General features: G+C 45.4%; 2 protein-coding genes across 2 annotated transcripts; both read right to left on the bottom strand.

Moving 5' to 3' along the window:
* Nucleotides 1-5997: 5997 nt before the first annotated feature.
* On the bottom strand, nt 5998-7338 carry LOC117046306 (prolactin-releasing peptide receptor-like). Its single transcript, XM_033148101.1, has one exon. The coding sequence runs from the start codon at nt 7221-7223 to the stop codon at nt 6192-6194; it is 1032 nt and encodes a 343-aa protein (XP_033003992.1). The 5' UTR covers nt 7224-7338; the 3' UTR covers nt 5998-6191.
* Nucleotides 7339-15003: 7665 nt separating this feature from the next.
* LOC117046305 (prolactin-releasing peptide receptor-like) lies at nt 15004-18310 on the bottom strand. The gene is made up of 2 exons (XM_033148099.1): nt 18236-18310; nt 15004-16805 (listed from the first exon to the last, which is right to left on the bottom strand). The coding sequence occupies exon 2, from the start codon at nt 16798-16800 to the stop codon at nt 15748-15750; it is 1053 nt and encodes a 350-aa protein (XP_033003990.1). The 5' UTR covers nt 16801-16805; nt 18236-18310; the 3' UTR covers nt 15004-15747.
* Nucleotides 18311-19481: the final 1171 nt, after the last annotated feature.

The raw sequence follows: 19481 nt of genomic DNA, 5'->3' as shown, positions 1-19481 counted from the left end.
CAGAACCCATTAGCTCCCCAAGAACCATTTGGTTAAACTGCTTTTTAAACCATTTTATATAATATCTTTATATAGAATAAAGCCATGTTAGGGTTTTTTTTGGAAAGACTATTTCTGGTGAAAAACTGGATACAGAAAGAGTGTTTCAGATTATGTCAGTTATGCCGAATCAACCCTGGCGAATGGGGTGACAGATGTCACAGCCAGATCGCCCTCATATCCATCTGGCACTTACCATGGATCCACGGAAGCTGTCCAATCAAAGTTCTTAAGGCAAATTTTCTCTGTACCACCCTGTGTCCCAAATGCATCATTGCACCTAGAGGCCAATCTCCCCTCGGTAGAAATATGGATGTGGCGCAGGACATTCAACTACTAGCTCCGCCTAAACTCAAATCCCCCCCCCCCCGGTCTAATATCCCTAGTGCAACAAGACTGTCACAAGAGTGCCTGGTCTAAAGTTGTCAATCAAAAACTGCAGTCTTGTGGTTTATCCCCACAACAGCTACTCACCATGGGTTTGTTGTTGTTGTTCAGTCGTTCAGTCGTGTCCGACTCTTCGTGACCCCATGGACCAGAGCACGCCAGGCACCCCTATCCTCCACTCCCTCCCACAGTTTGGCCAAACTCATGCTAGTCGCTTCGAGAACACTATCCAACCATCTCATCCTCTGTCGTCCCCTTCTCCTTGTGCCCTCCATCTTTCCCAACATCAGGGTCTTTTCTAGGGAGTCTTCTCTTCTCATGAGGTGGCCAAAGTACTGGAGCCTCAACTTCAGGATCTGTCCTTCTAGTGAGCACTCAAGGCTGATTTCTTTATGGATGGATAAGTTTGATCTTTTTTGCAGTCCATGGGACTCTCAAGAGTCACCTCCAGCACCATAATTCAAAAGAATCAATTCTTCAGCGATCAGTCTTCTTTATGGTCCAGCTCTCACTTCCATACATTACTACTGGGAAAACCATAGCTTTAACTATATGGACCTTTGTTGGCAAGGTGATGTCTCTGCTTTTTAAGATGCTGTCTAGGTTTGTCATTGCTTTTCTCCCAAGAAGCAGGCATCTTTTAATTTCATGACTGCTGTCACCATCTGCAGTGATCATGGAGCCCAAGAAAGTAAAATCTCTCACTGCCTCCATTTCTCTCCCCCCCCCCCTCACCACCACCATGGGTTATAGCAAAGCAAACAGTCTAATTTGCCAACGCCTAAATGAGATTGAGCGTCAGAACAACTTGGCCACAATAAGGAAATTTTGCCCATGGCATGACCATTTTCCATCCTCCCACTTTGACTCTCTGGCACCCTATCTGTATAATCTAGCAATTCCAAAATATAGATGTCCCTTCACCCTCACAAAACTGAATGTACTGCCCTTGGCTGTACTTGAGGGATGAGTCCAACAGATTCCATACGAAAAATGCTTATGCCCCTGTGGAGATGGCAGCACCGAATCTGTGGCACATGCCCTCCTCGCGTGCACTCTTTACAAAGACCTGAGGAACGAGATTATCATGCCTCTTTTATTGACCATTCCGGGTCACCCAACCACTGCCCCAGTGTCTTTCCTCCTGGCAGATCAAGAGGAGCAGATGACTGCAAAGTTTGCAAGGTTTCTAGCTGGGGCAATCAGAATAAGGTCCACTTTTTGACTGCTGTTTCAGGACCCTAAACTGTGTTTTATATAATCAACTTTTTATTTTGTTCTGTGTATATTGCAATGTTTTTTGTTGCTATGGCCGATGGCTGACGCAAATGAAGTTTCATTCATTCATGTCAGTTATGCTGTCAATGGACTGGGTGCTTGCATTTGTAGTGAGGGTGGCTTTTCAACAATCACATTCAATTTTTTTTTCCTTTCAGAGAGAGAAAGGCAGCAAACTATTTTAGTCCAGTCCGTAAGAAGTTGTATTTAATTCAGTTTACTTCCAGGTAAGGGATGCAAGAACTGCAACCTTAAAATGCTACTCAGGAGTCTTTCAAGATCTACTGGGTATGTTTCAAAACAAACCATCAACACCCACCACTTGAGACAGTTCAAGTGCCTGCATGTTCATTCTCCCTGCTCCAAGAGCTTTGCTCATTGATCTTTTCAATGGATGTTGCAAGCACTCCAGCCATTGGCCAATTAATTCTCAGTAATAATGTCCAGTTACAAAAAATGGACTATCCTTCTTTTGCTATTTATCTCAATAGAGCACTGTAATCAACTGACTCATTAACGCAGAAAATATTTTAATTTTGAGGCCTCTGCTCGGAAAAATGCTCGTTGCATCTAAATTCCCTTTTGAGCAGCTGCCACTTCAGATGTCCCTGTGGCATCATGGTTGTGTTTGCTTAATGTGTTTCTTTGGACAGCTGTCATGCAAAGGCTGCTGAACATCCTGTTTCTGCAAAAGGTAGCTTCACATGGCAAATTATAGTTAGCCGGGGAGGGAGGAGGGAGGCTGGCTTGTTCCAGGAATCAAACGGCTCGTGGAGAAGTGGCTCAGAACATGGAGGAAGTACAGGGGTGTCGCTGGGGAGGGGCGGTAGGGGCGGTACGCCCCCAGTGACAGGGTGACAAGCGGCGGGTGGGGGTGACAAGCGGCGGCCCCTCCCACCACTCCCATGCGCCGCCGCTCCCTCCGTCACCCCGGGAGCAGCAGCGCTGCACAGACGGGGTGCTCGCTCGGCCAAGCAAGCACCCCGTCCGTGCAGCGCTGCTCCTCCCGGCGCTGCCGCATGTCACCCCCACGCACCGCTGCTCGCTCTGTCGCCATGGGAGCAGCAGTGCAGGCTCCCGGGGCGACAGAACAAACGGCGGCACGTGGGGTGACAAGTGGCGGCCCCTCCCACCACTCCCACGCGCCGCCACTCCCTCCGTCACCTGGGAGGAGCAGCGCTGCACGGACGGGGTGCTCGCTCGGCCAAGCAAGCACCCCGTCCGTGCAGTGCTGCTCCTCCCAGGGTGACCGGTGGTGCGTGGGGAGTGGTGGGAGGGGCCGCCGCATGTCACCCCCACGCACCGCCGTTCGCTCCATCGCCGTGGGAGCAGCAGCGCACAGTGTGTGCGGTGCTGCTGCTCCTGGGGCGACGGAACAAACGGCGGCACGTGGGGTGACAAGCGGCGGCCCCTCCCACGCGCCGCCGCGCCGCTCCCTGCCCGCTGGGCTCACGGAGCGCAGCGGGAGAGGGGCGGGCCAACTGGCCAGCGCGGAGGCGTTGTTCCGTGCGCATGTGTCATGACGTCATGTGCACGGAGCGACGCCCTGCCCCCATGGGTGCCGCTGGGCTTGCCGCCCCCGGCAGCCCAGCGGCTAGCTACGCCCCTGAGGAAGTAAATAGGGCTTTCTGGTGTTTTTCTTTTCTTTTCCAATTGGAAGTGTGAAGAAGTGTACACTTTCATAAAGCATGAAAAACTCTTCTACTAGGTCCACATCTCATTTAGAATATGAAAGCCCATGTTTGAAGCCCCAATCAATGGCCACATGAAGCTTAATGGCAGAGGCTTCAATTGGCCAGGCCCCACAATAGCCTTGAGGAGTTCAATTTTCTTTCAAGGTGGCCATCATCATGAATCAGAGTTATCAAATTACTTGTCACTCCGGAGGACAATAGGCTCTTGATTCAGGTGGGATGAAATGTGGAGCAAGGCTAGGGGGCAGAGAAGGCAACTTTGTGTTGTATTCCTGGCACTTTCCCCACACAGTGTGTTTCACTGACCTTTATACCGAATGGTTTGTTCATTTTAAAAGAAATTACACCCCACTTTACTACTTATATCAACGTAGCAGACAGATTTATTTTTTTAATGCTAGGGCATTATTTTGTTAAGAAAATGAAAATAGCAAGAACAATATATTTCCAGAGACCCAATGCCTGACATTACTAAAGTGGGCTGGGGAGGTTTATAGATTTCAGGGGTTCTTGTGTGTGTTTGGAGGGAGAGAATCTCCAGAGGGTGTCCCAAACAAAAAGAAGCCAGTCTCAGCTTGTTCCTGTATCTCCGCTTTATCCAAATTGTCCAAATTATCTCCGCTTCACTTGAAGTGGTGGAAGTAGAGGGTACAGCCCAGCCTCTCTCTTCATATCTAAATGCCAAGTCGCCTCAGTTTGGAGTTGTACAGATATAGGGAAAAGGCCTGTACAAGAGATAGAAGGTCTCGCATTTTGTCATAGCAAGTCACTCTAGAAGCAGTTTCACAAGTGATGCTTAACAGTGGGAGGAGGAGGAGAGTCATTTGTTCATTTGACTTTTCCTGGTGCAGATTTAAAAAAAAAACTGTCCTGGCAACAATGAACATTTTATTTGATTTCATTTTTTAAAAAACAAACGTATCCCTCTGTCTCACGCATCAGAATTATGACATTTCCAACTTTTTCAGACAAAAACATTGGATCGAAAAAGAAGGGGAAATATCCCAGCCTAGGTTTGTTTTTCACATGTAACAATGAGAAAATGATCACCAGGTAATGCAAACTGAATTTTCAAGTTTGGGAAATGGGACATGGATAGGAAATGGAGGGACACTGTGGCTTAGGGTGGCACCATTGGGGGGGGGGTTATCCTCCCTCCCCCCAAAAGCAGATACCAGCTTCAGGAAGTTCATTTTCCTGAGAAACATGGCAGGGAACAAAAGGGTTAACTTTTCTCCTCCGAACCTGCTTTGTTCTCATTCATTATCTCCACCCCACCCACTGATGCAATGCTTGCCTATAGTACACATTCTTATATGTTTAATATTATCTGCCTGTTATTTCATATACACTTCATGTTTCTTAAAATAACCAGCACATAACAAGATACAACAATGCTTGCAACTGTATATAGATACGTATGTGTTAACATCATTATAAAATTATACTGCAGATATACAGCATGAAGAGAGAGCTTTTGCACTCAGGTCTGACCTATGGGCTTTCTGCAGGCAACTGGTTGGCTGTGGTGAGCAGGGGCATAGGAAGGGGGTGCGGGGTGTGTGGTCCACCCCAGGTGTCATCCTTGAGGGGGGGTGACAAAATGCACACCGTGGGGGGCGGCACTTACCGCGGGGCCTGGCCTGCAGCGTACCCCAGCCACATGACTCTCCTGAGAGTGACGCGGTGGCTCGGGGCCCCATGCTGCCCGAAACGTCAGCATGGGGCTTGTGTCCGCCAGGTGGACTCAGTGGGCAGCTCACTGCGGCGCTCCCCTGGGCGGATTGCCGCGGCACCCCTGAGTGTGGATCACCACAGTGCCCCCGTGGGCAGATCGCCCTGCCCCTGCTGATCCGGGTGGCAGAGCAGCTAGCTACGCCCCTGGCATTGAGAATAGGATGCTGGATTGGATAGAAGAAGAAGAACAGTTTGGATTTGATATCCCGCTTTTCACTACCCGAAGGAGTCTCAAAGCGGCTAACATTCTCCTTTCCCTTCCTCCCCCACAACAAACACTCTGTGAGGTGAGTGGGGCTGAGAGACTTCAAAGAAGTGTGACTAGCCCAAGGTCACCCAGCAGCTGCATGTGGAGGAGAGGAGACACGAACCCGGTTCACCAGATTACGAGTCTACCACTCTTAACCACTACACCACACTGGCCATTGGCCTGATCCAGCAGTTTCTTCTTATGTTCTTCTCCACTTCTCCCTCACTGCAGTGTTTCTCTTTGACCTCCTCTCACTGCTTAATAAAACTCACACAACTCTTTCTCCATTCCTTTCCTACCCTACTCCAATTCTAGCCAGTGGTGTGCGATGTCAGACTAACTAAGGACCTGGTTGACCAGGGTTCAAATCCACACGAAGCCACGAAGCTCACTGGGTGACCGCGGGCCAGTCGCTGCCTCTCAGCCTAATGTACTCCACAGGGTTGCTGTGGAGATTAAATGAAGAGAAGGAGAACCACGTATACTGCCTTGAGGAAAAGTGCGGTGCGTATGAAATAAATAAATAAATAAATAAATAAATAAATAAATAAATAAGGAACCCACCATTTGCAAAGCAGTAATAGTGCTTGAAAGCAAGCTATATTGCGATAAGAAATAAATTGTGTGCTGTTTGCCTTCATTCAAATAATTAATTCTGGCTACAAGTTTTATGTGGCATCATTTGGGTTTCATTAAACTTAGCATCCAATATCCCTTGTGCATGCTCACATGTTAATTACAGTACAAAGAGAAACTTTCGACATTCATCACGAAAGAGGCCACAGCAGCCGGGAAAAAGCCCATATTTACAGCACCACGCTAGCCACGATGCAATTGGTGGCTGGTCCTATTTTTTTCCTCGGCCAGGCGAACATTTTCTTCAGCTCCCCCCTGAAGCTGTCATGCAGCCAGGCATAAAGGAATGCATTCGTGCAGGCAGACATCATAGCGAACCAGTGGCAAAGCAGCTGGATTAGATTGAAATACTGCTTGTCTATGAGCTTGATATCGATGTCCTTGATCACATTAAAGATGTGCAAAGGCAGCCAGCAAACCCCGAAAGCGACCACCACCAGGACCAGCAGGCGAAAGGTCTTCCTCCTCCGGGCTCGGTCGCACTCCGCTTGGTTCTGGGTGACGTTGCCAGGGACAACTCTGTTTTTCAGCTTGACAGATATCCTCAGGTAGGAGACTGAGATGACTGCCAAGGGCAGGACGTAGGTGAAAATGAGGGTGTTGTAGGCATAAGCTAAGCGATCTCTCTTCCTGTCAAACCAAAATTCTTCGCAGATGGAAAAGTCCAGCTCTGGAAACTCGGCGTAGTACGTGCGCAGCAGGGCTGGGGCAGCCAGCACACAGCTCAGCAGCCAAATGCCGGCCAGGATATAGGTGCAGATTGGTATCGTGAGCCTCCTGCGGAGGGGATACACCATGGTGTAGTATCTGTCCACGGCAATGACAGTCAGGGTGAAGACAGACACAAACACGGTGACTGGCTGCATCAGGAACACAAAGTAGCACATGAAGTGCCCGTAGACCCAGCCTCGGGGCTCAAAGGCATACGCCAGGGTCAGGGGGACGCAGGTGGCACACATGAGCATGTCCGAAAAGGCCAGGTTGCCTACCAGGAAGTTGGTGACGTTGTGCATCTTTTTGGTCTTGCAGATAACGTAGATGAGGAGATAATTCCCAATGATGCCCACAAAAACCACAAGGGAGTAGCAAGGGATGATGAGCGGCTTGAAGAACTGAACCAACTGGAGCCCCAGGAAGAGATTGCTGGTGTTGCTGTGGGTTGCTGAAAGAAAGCTCTGGGAAGTCAGATTCTCCAGATTCATTGTCTTTTTCCTTTGCAGTTTTGGGACGACTAGAGGACAAGCATACACACACGCACACTCATTCACTTTGGATCAGCTTGAATGAATAATAGAGTTGCCCCCATTGGGAATATATGCTCATCTGTAAAAGAAAAGAAAAAGCCTTGACGACAGCTGGGTGTGTTTTCCTTTTCTTCCAAGTACAATTCGATTACTGGTGTTCTCTCTTTTGTTGCACGTTAACCCAGTAACTTCACAAGCATGCAGTTCAATAGGCAAAAAACGAGGGTACTTACAGCTTTTGTCTCCAGAAGTCATTTGATTTTCTTGTACATGTCAGTTTGCAACTGCTGCTTCCAATTTATCTCCCCCGCGAATCCATGGCCAGCAGAAAGTGTGTGTGTGTGTGTGTGTGTGTGTGAGAGAGAGAGAGAGAGAGAGAGAGAGAGACTGCAAGTGAGCTGTGTGATATATCATAAAGCTAGAGATCAATGCTTTTAGCAGCTTTCAGTACTTGCTCCTCGCACATTTCTGCAGGGTATATCCCCATTGGCCAGCCACAGCATTACGTTGTTCCTTACGTGCCATCATTAAATCAGTTATAGTTTGTGAAGTCCAAGTTTTTGTCCTCATCCTCTGTTGCATCATCATTTTACCAAAAAAATAAATAGACCTGCTGACTTTAAATGAGTGGAAATAATGCTAAAAGGCTGAAGAGCTCTCAGTGCTGCTACCACTAGAGGGACTCAGCTACATGGAAGTTGGACAATCTGGTCTGTGATTCATGAATATTGAAGAATATTTAATTATGAGTGTCAGTTTCTCTGATTACTAGGCATTCCGTAAAACCAGAATTCTAACCTCTGGGTTGTTTTCATATATTCAGCCCAGCTGTAGTGCAAAAGAAAATAAGCAAAGTATATTTTTGAATCTGATGGATTGACAGTTCTCAAAGTCGGATGACGTTTTTGTTTTCAAAAGATTATTTGGCTGCATCATGCTAGGGAGTCTGGTAGTTCATTTATTCCTTATTTAGTATTTCAGCATTTTTGGGCTTGTCCACCCTTCCTTTTCCTCCATGCTTCCCAGGCATGGCCCATGCTTAAAGTTCAGTGTCTCAGAGCTTTTTTGTTGTTTCGGAGCATTCCCCATTAAAAACCCACTCTCTGCTGCCGATCTGGAGCAAACAGAAACTTGCAGTTTGTTGCACTTCAGCTTTAAAGAGAGGAGTTTTAATGTAGAAAGCTCTAGGGCGGGGAAAAAGAGAGCTTGGATACAGAGCTGTAAAGCACAGGTCAGTGCCTGGAAAGTGTGAGGCAAAAACTTAACTGTGGATTATTATGACTTTTGTATTCACACTATTACTCTTTCTGCCTGTTATCCATTGCTATCATTCTTTTGTTTGAAAATGATCCCAGTAAAAGGCTTCCAGATCAAATGATCCCAATAGAATACTTTGCCCCCTCCCCTGTAGAGCAAAGGTGAAAAAAATGTGTTTTAATGTTTGTTTGTTTTTACCAAGTGATAAACCATTGGTGTGATGTCTTTCTTAAATCTCACAGATATTATAATTATCGAAGTTAAGTCCTCCCATTTTCTCCCACTTCTTCTTGTTTGGTATTTGAATTACTTAGATGGCCATGCCATTATTTGTTTTACAGAATAGAAAAAACCAAGAACGAGTAATTTGATTTATGGTAGCGCAGAGTTCACCTTATGATCCCATGCCCATGAACACAATAGTAAACAGCTCATATCACAAAGGGAGTTGCATTTTAGTCTTTGTCTCCCAAACTCAATGGAATGAGGTTGTAAACAAAGCTCTCCTGAAACGAAAGTTAACAGTCTGGAGGCTGGAATGCAGGCTGTGGAGATAGAGATACCTTTGCTTATAGGTCTGCTTGAATTATTTCATATTTTCTAAGATGCTAAGCCTGTGCTGGACAGCACAATACATATTTTGGATATTTTGGATCTAACATTTGATGTATTCTGTTTTATTTTAAAGAGTTCTGCCAGTAAAAGTTTGGATAATGTTTTTATGGATAATACTTTTATTTCAAAAGGAGTTCGTTCTTAAGTTTCCAGTCACTTCAAACTGAGCAATATTAATATCTGCAACACCCAAATCCTCCCTCACCTCTATGTATTTTTCCAGGCTGACATTCACAGGGAATCGAGCAAACAGAAAACTAAACAAGCAAACACCCACGAACTTTGCCTGTCTGTGTGCAGGATGCAAGTGGAGGAAGACTTGTGAAGAATCCAGTTGAATACTTGTATGAATTATGGAGCTTTTCCAGAGTGGCTTATGGCCTTTTAAACAGAAGAAGAGTTTGGATTTGATATCCCGTTTTATCACTACCTGAAGGAGTCTCAAAGCGGCTAACATTCTCCTTTCCCTTCCTCTCCCACAACAAACACTCTGTGAGGTGAGTGGGGCTGAGAGACTTCAGAGAAGTATGACTAGCCCAAGGTCATCCAGCAGCTGCATATGGAGGAGCGGAGACGCGAACCCGGTTCCCCAGATTACGAGTCTGCCGCTCTTAACCACTACACCACACTGGCTCTCAGAGTAGGATCAGTGGTAGCCTGCTGGGAGAGGTTTTTGGTGTGAGGCATTTTGAGGGTAAAATTGCTTGCAGCCAATTATGGTAGGCCAGTCCATGAAGCTGCCCAGAGCATTGGCTGGGTGTATATTACTGAATATCTTTCAGTTTGTGAGGTCCACAAATGTGTGCAAGGTGCTTTATCAGGTTCATGGAACCACATGTTCACTGGATCCTTGCCTTTCATGACTTATAGCCTCTAGTCGGGATAAAATGAATGAATGGGACCAGAAGTCCTTTTAGAGAGAAAGTGGTCCCAGCATTGTTAAAGGACGTGCTAGTGCGACCACTGTGTGGATTTCCCGCAGCTCACAAATCTTGTGAAAGGGTTTTGACTCAAAACTTGCATTCTGGTCTGTGTGCATCTAGGTGTGCCATGCATACCAATGCATGTCTCAACAAAAACCAGGACACAGCAATGGTTTCCTGGTCTGGAAGGACATAGGCCTCAGCCCATTTGGAGTAGTCGATGACTACTAAAACATATTGTAGGTAAAATAGCTGTTCAGGGCTTTTTCTCTCTTGAATTCTTTATAGAAATTAAAACTTAATACAAAACGGTTGCCAGATACAAACTCATGGAAGCTGGTGCATTCTCTTCATGAGAAAGTTGGGACTTACTCGTTTGCTGGGTTAATCCATGCTAACAGCATTCAGATCAGCACTGTATGGGGATATATTACAGAATTTACAATACAGACCTGAGAGGTAGTGTGTCCATATTCACTATAGGGTGTTTCAGTAGCAATGTTGCTAAAGTGGTGCTAAATATTGGATTAGCTTAACACTGCAGGCACAAATGTGGTATGTTGATGCAGCAGATTAGCACAAATACTTAGTAGTGAGGAGTCAGGAATTCAACAGGAAAAAAGAAAATATCAGAACATTGTTTAATTTCTAATCATGTTCCAGACCATCACCATCCTTCTGACTACGAGCAGTGTCTGTAATGTTTCTGCCCTCTCTTCCTCTCAAAATACTTATTAACTCTTCCTGACATTATCTGAACCTCTGGCTGTGGGCCACCTACCAGTAAACTAGAGGATTTTGGCTTTAAGCTGATTTTAGTTCAATTAGAATAAATTGACTTAAATACAATACTCTGTAGCTGGATTCCGGATTAGACTGTGGGCCGTTTCTGTGATCACAGCGGCATTTCCCTCCCTCCAGCCAATGTAATCAAGGCTGATTTGGACTATATTTGCTTCCCACCTTCTCCATACTGAAACCTCTTTATGCAGAAGGGGTCTCGCAGAGAACATAAGCAGCCGACTAGCATGCGGAAACCCTCCCTGCTTGCCCGTTTTGTGAATCCAACATATTGTGAGGCTACCAAACAATTCCTGCATATTATTTAAAGTTTTGAGTAGCGAAAAACTTCAGCAAATAGGTATTCTAAGATCCTGGTGTCAGTCATCAATTAATTAGTCAATAACCGTAAGAAAAAAAGAGTCACTGCTGTAGCTGTTGTGAAAATGTTCTCTCAATTGGCTGCAAACTGAAACTCTGGAGAGACACTGGCAATTCTCCCCTGTTGACTGACACAATTAAAGCATCACAGGTGTGTTCCTCTCTGGCTGCTAGTGAAGCTACGGATATTGTATTAGACAAGATGGCAATATTTAGGTGGCTGGGAGATAGGGTGCTTTATTCCTCCAGCTACTGAGCTGAATTCACACAATCTCTGTCTCCTGTCTCTAAAAATAAATGAACGGATCTGCTGTTGCTTGGCAGGCTACAAAAGTTTGCCTTGATACAGCAGATTTTTAAAGATGATGACAGTGATGATTTCATTATCTCATCTTTTCTCCCAGATCCTCAGGATAGCTCACATGCTCTGGGCCCAGTAATTCTCAAAGCAAACCTTTGGGGTAGGCTACGGCCAGAGTTAGTGATTGTCCCAAAGTCATCCAGTGAGAATTGTAAGCATCCACATTTGGAATATACAATAAAACAATCCCTTTTAAAACAACACGGTAATTAAAACAGGCGACCCAGTCTGAGAGCTCAGGGCAATGCCTGCATAAACAGGTGTGTCTTCAAAAGCCAGCAGAATGCCAATATAAACAGGGCTTTTCATATATCAACAGGGAGTGCATTCCACAGCATCATCAGTGATAGAGCCCACCTCTGAATCACAACAAACCATTAGCCAGAAAGTGCTTGGTTTCTGCTAACCTGTAATTAGGAAAGAGGAACTGTGGGCTTTTATAGTCAACTCCTGCCTCCCTTTTGTGAGCCTCTTATACTGACCTTTACAGTATCCCAAAGACCTTGTGCCATCAATTTCCCTTGTATTTGCTCATGGCTTTGCATGTCAGCCTGCCTTAAGGAAAAGGCTGGAAGGCTTATATTCTCAAAAATGCAGAGAGGTATCACATCTTCCCAATCACACTCTCTGATATCCAGCATAATTTGAAGGTTTTCTTTGCTGTTAACACCTTGTGCTATTCCTCAGGATTTAAAAATCAATATTTCATTTTGTAAAAGGAAAACAGGCCACTTTCTCCATCCCAGACATGTGCTAAGTGTGTGAAAGATACTCGGAGTCTAGTGTGAATTTCATGCTCTTTATTCAGCTCATAGTAGTGAGGAATGCAGTTCCCCCAAAACGTTTGCTTTATATACACTATTTACACAATGGGCCCCACGTGATTGGCTAATTCTGGGATACTCCTGTATGCCAATCAGAGTGTGGATTCACTTCCACCTGGAGCTGGATTGGGTGGCTCCTGCGGACCAATCAGACTGCTGCAATCTCAATCCTATTGTTCTGGGACCAATCAGACTGCTGCAATCTCAATCCTATTGTTCTGGGACCAGTCAGACTGCTGCAATCTCAATCCTATTGTTCTAGGACCAATCAGACTGCTGCAGTTTGGATCCTATTCAACTCAGTACATAACAGTGTGGTTTGCACTTTTCATTCAGGCTATCAGAAAGGGCTTGCTAAATCCAGGAAAAGTGGGTGGCTCAGTTCCAATGTTTCCTGGACACCAAGGAATAAAGAGACACCCCTCCAGGCCTTGGTTCCAGTGAGGGCCACAACATTACTGATAGTAAAGAATTGCAGCAGAGAGAAAGGTAGCATGATGCCACGGTAGCTAAAATGGTTACTGCAGTCATACATTCTTAGTCTGAGGCAGCAAATGCTCAGCCACCACTGACCTCCAGCTAAAAGAGAAACTCATCCTGGCTGGGATTCCAGGATCAATTTACGAACTAGTTTGGGCTCCTCATAGCTGCACATGTCTCACAGGAGGACAACCCATGTCTATCACAACCCCTTTCTCCTTTGAGTGAGTGAGCCCGGCAGTCCTCGGGAAGGTTCAGGAAGGAAGATTCAGGAAGGAAGTGTCCATTCTCCAAGTCAACATAAGAAGAGAGGGAGAAGCTGCTGGGTCATGTCAGTGACCCATCTTGTCCAGCATCCTGTTCTCACAGTGGCCAACCAGATGCCTGTGAGAAACCTCCAAGCAAGGCCCAAGTATAAGAGCAGTCTCCCTTTCTGTGGGTTACAGCAACTGGTATTCAGAAGTCTTATTGCTTCCAACGGAGGCATTTATTCATCGCATAGGGTCTATGCATTAGGGCACACCTACCTGTATCCACTTACCCATGAATGTCTGAGGGTAAAGTTTTGTTGATGTTGCCAGTGTCATTTTAACGTGTTGTCTGTTTCTCACAAGTAGCTGAATCCAGATAGACATGATTTCTACCGGGGAAGAGCAACCGTTGGCTTTTTTTTCAGCTTCTGTGCCCCCTAAACACAGCCCAATCTGATGAGGCTGCACTTCTTTCCTTTATGACATCTAGGCTGCAAAAAGCCTACCTTTCCTGTGTGCCTTGTGGTAAGACTTAAAAGCCAGCTCTAAATATTTCCCGTTTTAACAAATCCTATAATAGGAGTTTGAAACAAAGAAGACAGGGGATAAAGTTTTTACTAAGGGTTATAATGGCTATTTCTATAAACTCTGGAGAATTGTTATGTGGACCTACATACAGTATACTCACATGCATATATAAAATAAACCTTTGTTTTGTTAGATTTCATGGAGAAAATGAACCAGAGTGACAGAGAACCTTGGGGATAAAGTTGTGTTAGCTTTAAAATCCACTTCCCTATCCCAGCAAAATCAAGTCCCCCCCTCCCTCTTATCCACCTGCGTAACAAGCTCCCACATCAAAGAGGGTTCAGAATGATGTCAAGAGTTTGCCTGACATAATAATTCAATAACCAGTGATTTGATAACCAATTTAGCAGCCACAGAAGTGGTTTGTGGGTATGAAAATGTTGAGAGGACTACTTGACCTGACATGGGAGATTCACATCTCAAAGGTCCTGCTATAATAAATGACCCTGTATGAGAATAGCCCAGAGTATGTTTCATAACCATACTTATTTAATATGAAATATTTAATTCCCATTCTTGTCCATCCAATAATACTTCACATTAGCAACACCTTAGATCTAGGTTGGAGTACCACCACCACCCACCGAAAATAAATCCTTGATAATTGTTCATGCTGGCTGGGAATGATGAGTTAGGCAGCAGCAAAACCTATAGGGCCAAATATTCCCCATCTCTGCCTTAGATACAGCACCAAATGCCATTAACGTCTATTGAAAGTGTCTACCATTCACAGGGAACATTGCCAGTGGTTAACAGTAACCCAGTAATCCAGAAAGCAGTTAAGAATATGCATTACTTTCTGAACTGTAAGAGAAGTGTGTCTTCCCATAATTGTACACCATTGCTCATGCCCTGAGGTTATTCGTATGTTTGTTAACAAAATCGTACAGACACCTCTGGCACAGGGCACTTTTCTCTTGGCTTATGGCAAATTTCTAATAAAATTTGCACACTCTTAGAAATCAAAAGGGTGCTTTATTTTAATATAGAGTGCAAGGATAAGAGAAACTTGCTTTCCAGTACTTGTCACTCTGAAATCTATGATCCAGTTGATTTCCCTCTGTTCAAATATATATCTTACAATGAGAGCTGGATGCAGGTCTTGTATCATTTACATTCTGTCCTGGTCTTCTATGTCATCTTAAAGTTCACGTAAACATCCAGTTTAACTTCTGGTATGTGTTTCAATAAGGTGTCATTTTATCAGGTAGAAATCACCACCATTGTCCTTTTTATTTCACAATCACACAAACAACATGTGTATTCCAAGAGAATGTGATCAAGAGAGTCTTGCTTGAAGTCTAATGTTCAGTAAACCATTTCTATTCTGCTCACATCTGATGTGCAAATTTGATAAGAGTGAGAGACAGAATTCAGCATTTAATATCTCCAGGCAATCGCAAATCATGAAAACACTACGAAGTGCAGAAACCTCTGCAAGTGTAGCTTGAAATGCTGGCATTTCCCTGCAGTCTGAACACAACTCTATTGTCATAATTAGTTATAAACTATGTATTATACATGCAGAACTTTAAGACATATACTAGATATTAATGACATTCACATTCCTTATAAACAATGTTATGCTACACCGTGACAAAGCAAGAAGTGAAATTCCTACACCCACACACTTTCACTGATACTAATTTAAGGTGCAATGTTCTTGTTGTTTTTAAAATGCCAACTCTTAATTTCTGTTCTCCCCCTTTCAGTGTTCCTTTCCCCACAAACCATCCATCTGCAGAGTACACTATGGATTTACTTTACACCAGGGGCAGCCAACATGGTGCCCTCTAGCTCTCCAGCTTCCATTATCTCTGATCATTAGCCTTGCTGGCCGGGGCTGATACGAGTTGGATACCAACAACATCTAGTGGACACCACATGTCACATTGCATGGAGTCATGGTTTTTGCCAGCATACAACATGCTGTTATTTGAAACTTTTATTTTGCACGTAGACCTTAGAGGCTTGGGATGATAGACCCAAGATCAGCTGCAAAATCAGCTGTAGGAGAAGTGATCAGATCACAACACTTACAGTCACACTTTGCCCAGAAGGAGCTACTTTTCTATGGCAGACCACTAATTTCTTAAGCTCTTCTCTAAAGCTATCATGGAGCCAGGCATATATGAAGGGATTGTAGCATGCCGAACTCATGGCAAACCAGTGGCAAACCAGCTGGACCAGGCTGAAATAATAAGGATCAATTGCATTTATGTTAATGTCCCGGATGAGATTGAAAGTGTGGAGGGGAAGCCAGCACACCCCAAACACCACTACTACCATGACCAGCAGGCAGAATGTCCTCTTCCGCCTGGCTCTGTCCCAGTCTGCCTGAGTCTGAGTAACACACCCTGGCACAACCCTGTTCTTCAGCTTGAGAAAGATCTTGAAGTAAGAGATCAGAATGGCTAGCAAAGGGAAGAGGTAAGTGATCAGCAGCAGGCACAATGCATAGGCTTGTCGCTGGTGCTCTTGCTCCCCCCAGAATTCCTCGCACAGGATGACACCCTGTTGATGCAGCTCCACATAATAGGTGTGGGCCATGGCTGGTAACGCCAAGCAGCAGGAGAGAATCCAGATGAAGAGGACCATGTATGCACTGAGCTGCAGAGAGATCCGGCGTCGCAGGGGGTGCATGATGACTATGTACCGGTCCACGGCGATGGTGGCCAAGGTGAAGATGGAGATGTAGACTGTGACCGGCTGCATGAAGTAGACAAAGTAGCACATTGCACTGCCAAAAATCCAGCCGCGTGGCTCGAAAATGTAGGCGAGAGTCAGCGGGACGCAGGTTGTGCACATGGCCACATCCGAAAGGGCCAAGTTCCCAATGAGGAAGTTGGTGACGTTGTGCATCTTTTTCACACGCAGGATGACGTGAACCAGAAGGCAGTTGCCTACCATCCCAATAATGACCACACCTGTGTACATCAGAATGATCAACAGCTTCAACTGTTGCACTAGCTGCAAACCATGGAAAACCATTAAGGTCCCATTCATAGCAGTGTTGTAAGCCACTGGAGTGAAGTTGGTCGGAATGGTACCTGAACCTTCAAAGGACTCAGACATTTGGCCTGCAGGATGATAAACCATAGATATTAGTGAGTTCTCTGTACACCAACCCATTGTTACAGTGTTTGGTTAAAGGGCATCTGTAATTCAAAACAGTACATCTATGTTTACATCCTCAATAATGTAATTAATATTAATGTAATAGGGAGAAATGTATAGAAATTGATTTAATTTTGTCATTTGATTATTGCCATTTTTTGTCAGGAACAAGGGAGAGCAGAAGGGGAAGGGATATGAAGAACCATGGGTGAATATGCTTTTCCATATAAAAGAGGCTATAAAAATTCTAGGCTTTGGAAAGAGATGAGAAACATCTTGCACATTTCAGCATAATAAAACATTTTTCATCCTCTGATTTCTGAGCTTTTAGCAAGCAAACACCCACATATTTCAAAGGATTTCTATAGATCCCATGGGGCTAAAAACTTTATTTTAAAATGAGGGAAGGCATGAGATTCACAAAAAAAATGCAGTTGCGTGTTGAGGTCCCCAGACCACCCCTCAAATAATTCACACTTCAGACATGAATTTAAGTTTAAGGTTTTTGGCATTAATTTGACCACAACTTTATTCAAATACAAATTACATGAGTGGTTGCTTGGGCATTGGTTCAGACTATCTGTCACTCTAGGGACAGAACTGACATTTGTCAGTAAGGGGAAAACCCTATTTGGGGAGAGAATTGGAGCCGGGGGTCTGGCCCTCGCCTCTCCCCAAATGTTCCCAGGGGCTCTTGCGTGGCCCTGGCCCCCGACCGGGGGATACGGACAAAAGCATAGTGAGCCCCTGGATTCCTTTAACGGAATTCCCCACGCGGCAGCAGCATTGGAGGGGCAGCCACCGTCAATTCTGACCCCTCCACCAACCAAAATAGACCAATGCCTAACCGCCAACCTTACAAAGTTGTGACTAATTGCTACGCAGTAGGCGAAAACCAGATGGCACCAGCCAATCAGCCAAATGGAAAAATTCCTACCAGGCCCCTGCCCCAAAAGCAGATGACCCCATGACAGGCATAGCAAGGTCATACACAGAGGCCTAGTAAAAGGGAGGGAGGACGGGAGATCCGATGCACGCAGCGAAGAGGGGGAATGAGCAGTGTGCTAGACAATATATAGACTCTGGCATGTCAATCAACAAATTGCTACATACAAATCTCCCCAGCTACACCCTGGACCCAATTACAAGAGACCATCTATCCTAACCCGCCCAGCAACAGAGGGGTGTCTTACTGGTCCCCACCGCAACACGTGCTCTCCAGGAAAGAGAACACGCTTTGCTGTATTAGATGTGGCAGGCACAATCATCTCCCCTTTCCTTGCTATATATTCAATTATTTTGGGCCCCAAACTGATAATGTAGAAGACAGGGTGGGTGGACAGGATTAGAAGGAAATTAGGGACAAATAACTAGGCCCAAGAAACAGGTTCACATTAGGTGGAGGTGGAATTTAGAATACAATTTCAGTTATCCTCCTCTTGCTGGATCGTTTTGCCTGCGGAATCTCCACGCAGATATCTTCCGCCACTTCCCCCGCTGTCGTCCTTCTAGTTGAGGAAAAGCTGGACTATCTGGAAAAATAACAGACTTTAGCTACAGATTCTGAAACCATGGGCACTGAGGTCATCTTCCCCAAGACAGGTCTCTTTGCAACTGCTGCTAATCATTGCATGTTTAGACCTTTTACCTTTCCTCAAAATAAATTCACACAGGAGACAGATATTTGGTTTGGTTTTTTGGCAGAATTTAGGCCACAACTTTATTGATTACAATCAAGTGAGTGGTTGCATGGGTTCTGGTTCAATTATCTCCCTGCACCCTTGCAGGCAGCGCTGTCCCAGAGCCATGTTCTAAGGACAGCCAAGGATGAACACCAGGGACAGCTGATGGAAGGTGCCCCAAACAGCCGACCTGATGTCCCCTGGACTCGGGTGTGGGCCGAACCCCTTTTGGGGAATGCCAAACCTGGATTCCTTTACCGGAATATCCTACATTTGCATAGGCGTGGCCACATCACGTGCGACGCCTATCACCTGAACCAGAGCCTATCCACAACTTACAAGTTGTGACTATTTGCTACACAGCAGGCGAAACCCAAATGGCACCAGCCAATCAGCCAAGTGGGGAAGATTCCTGCCGTGCCCCTGTCCCAATGACAGACGACACACAACGGCATAGCAAGGTCAAGCGCAAGCCCTAAATATAGGGATAGGTGGGCAGGTGTTCCGATGCGATAGCCCCTAAGAGGAAGCTCAGTAGCCTCACATGGGCTTATATAGGTCCCGGATTGCTGCTCTTTCTCAGCACCCCATTGGTCAGATTGCACCCCAGCAACACGGGACCCACCTATCAGGGGTTGTGGCTGATCCAAGATTACCCACTCACAACACTGGGTCAGGTGGCCAGGTCACACCGCAACACGTGCCCTCTTTGATGGAGGACACACTTTACCCACCTTCCGGCTGAGCCGTCTACAAAACGGACTGATGAAAAATGTGCCACTTATACAAAACTCCCTGCCTGCCAAGCCCAATCCTGTAAATTCTTCACTGCTGGGGAGAAAATAATTTAATCACCTCCAGTATATAAAGCACTATCATGCAAATAGCTGTTTGAATACACTACAGAACATCCAGACAGAACTGATTAGAAATTGAAATGGAGTGTGACAATATTTC

This window comes from Lacerta agilis, chromosome 5, assembly GCF_009819535.1.
Source record: "Lacerta agilis isolate rLacAgi1 chromosome 5, rLacAgi1.pri, whole genome shotgun sequence".
In the NCBI taxonomy this organism is placed as follows: domain Eukaryota; kingdom Metazoa; phylum Chordata; class Lepidosauria; order Squamata; family Lacertidae; genus Lacerta; species Lacerta agilis.
Note: the sequence above shows the minus strand (reverse complement) of the source record. Positions and strands in the feature narration are given on the sequence as shown.

Coding starts and splice junctions, on each gene's coding strand:
- LOC117046306 (XM_033148101.1), bottom strand. CDS start 7,223: ATGAATCTGGAGAATCTGACTTCCCAGAGCTTTCTTTCAGCAACCCAC.
- LOC117046305 (XM_033148099.1), bottom strand. CDS start 16,800: ATGTCTGAGTCCTTTGAAGGTTCAGGTACCATTCCGACCAACTTCACT.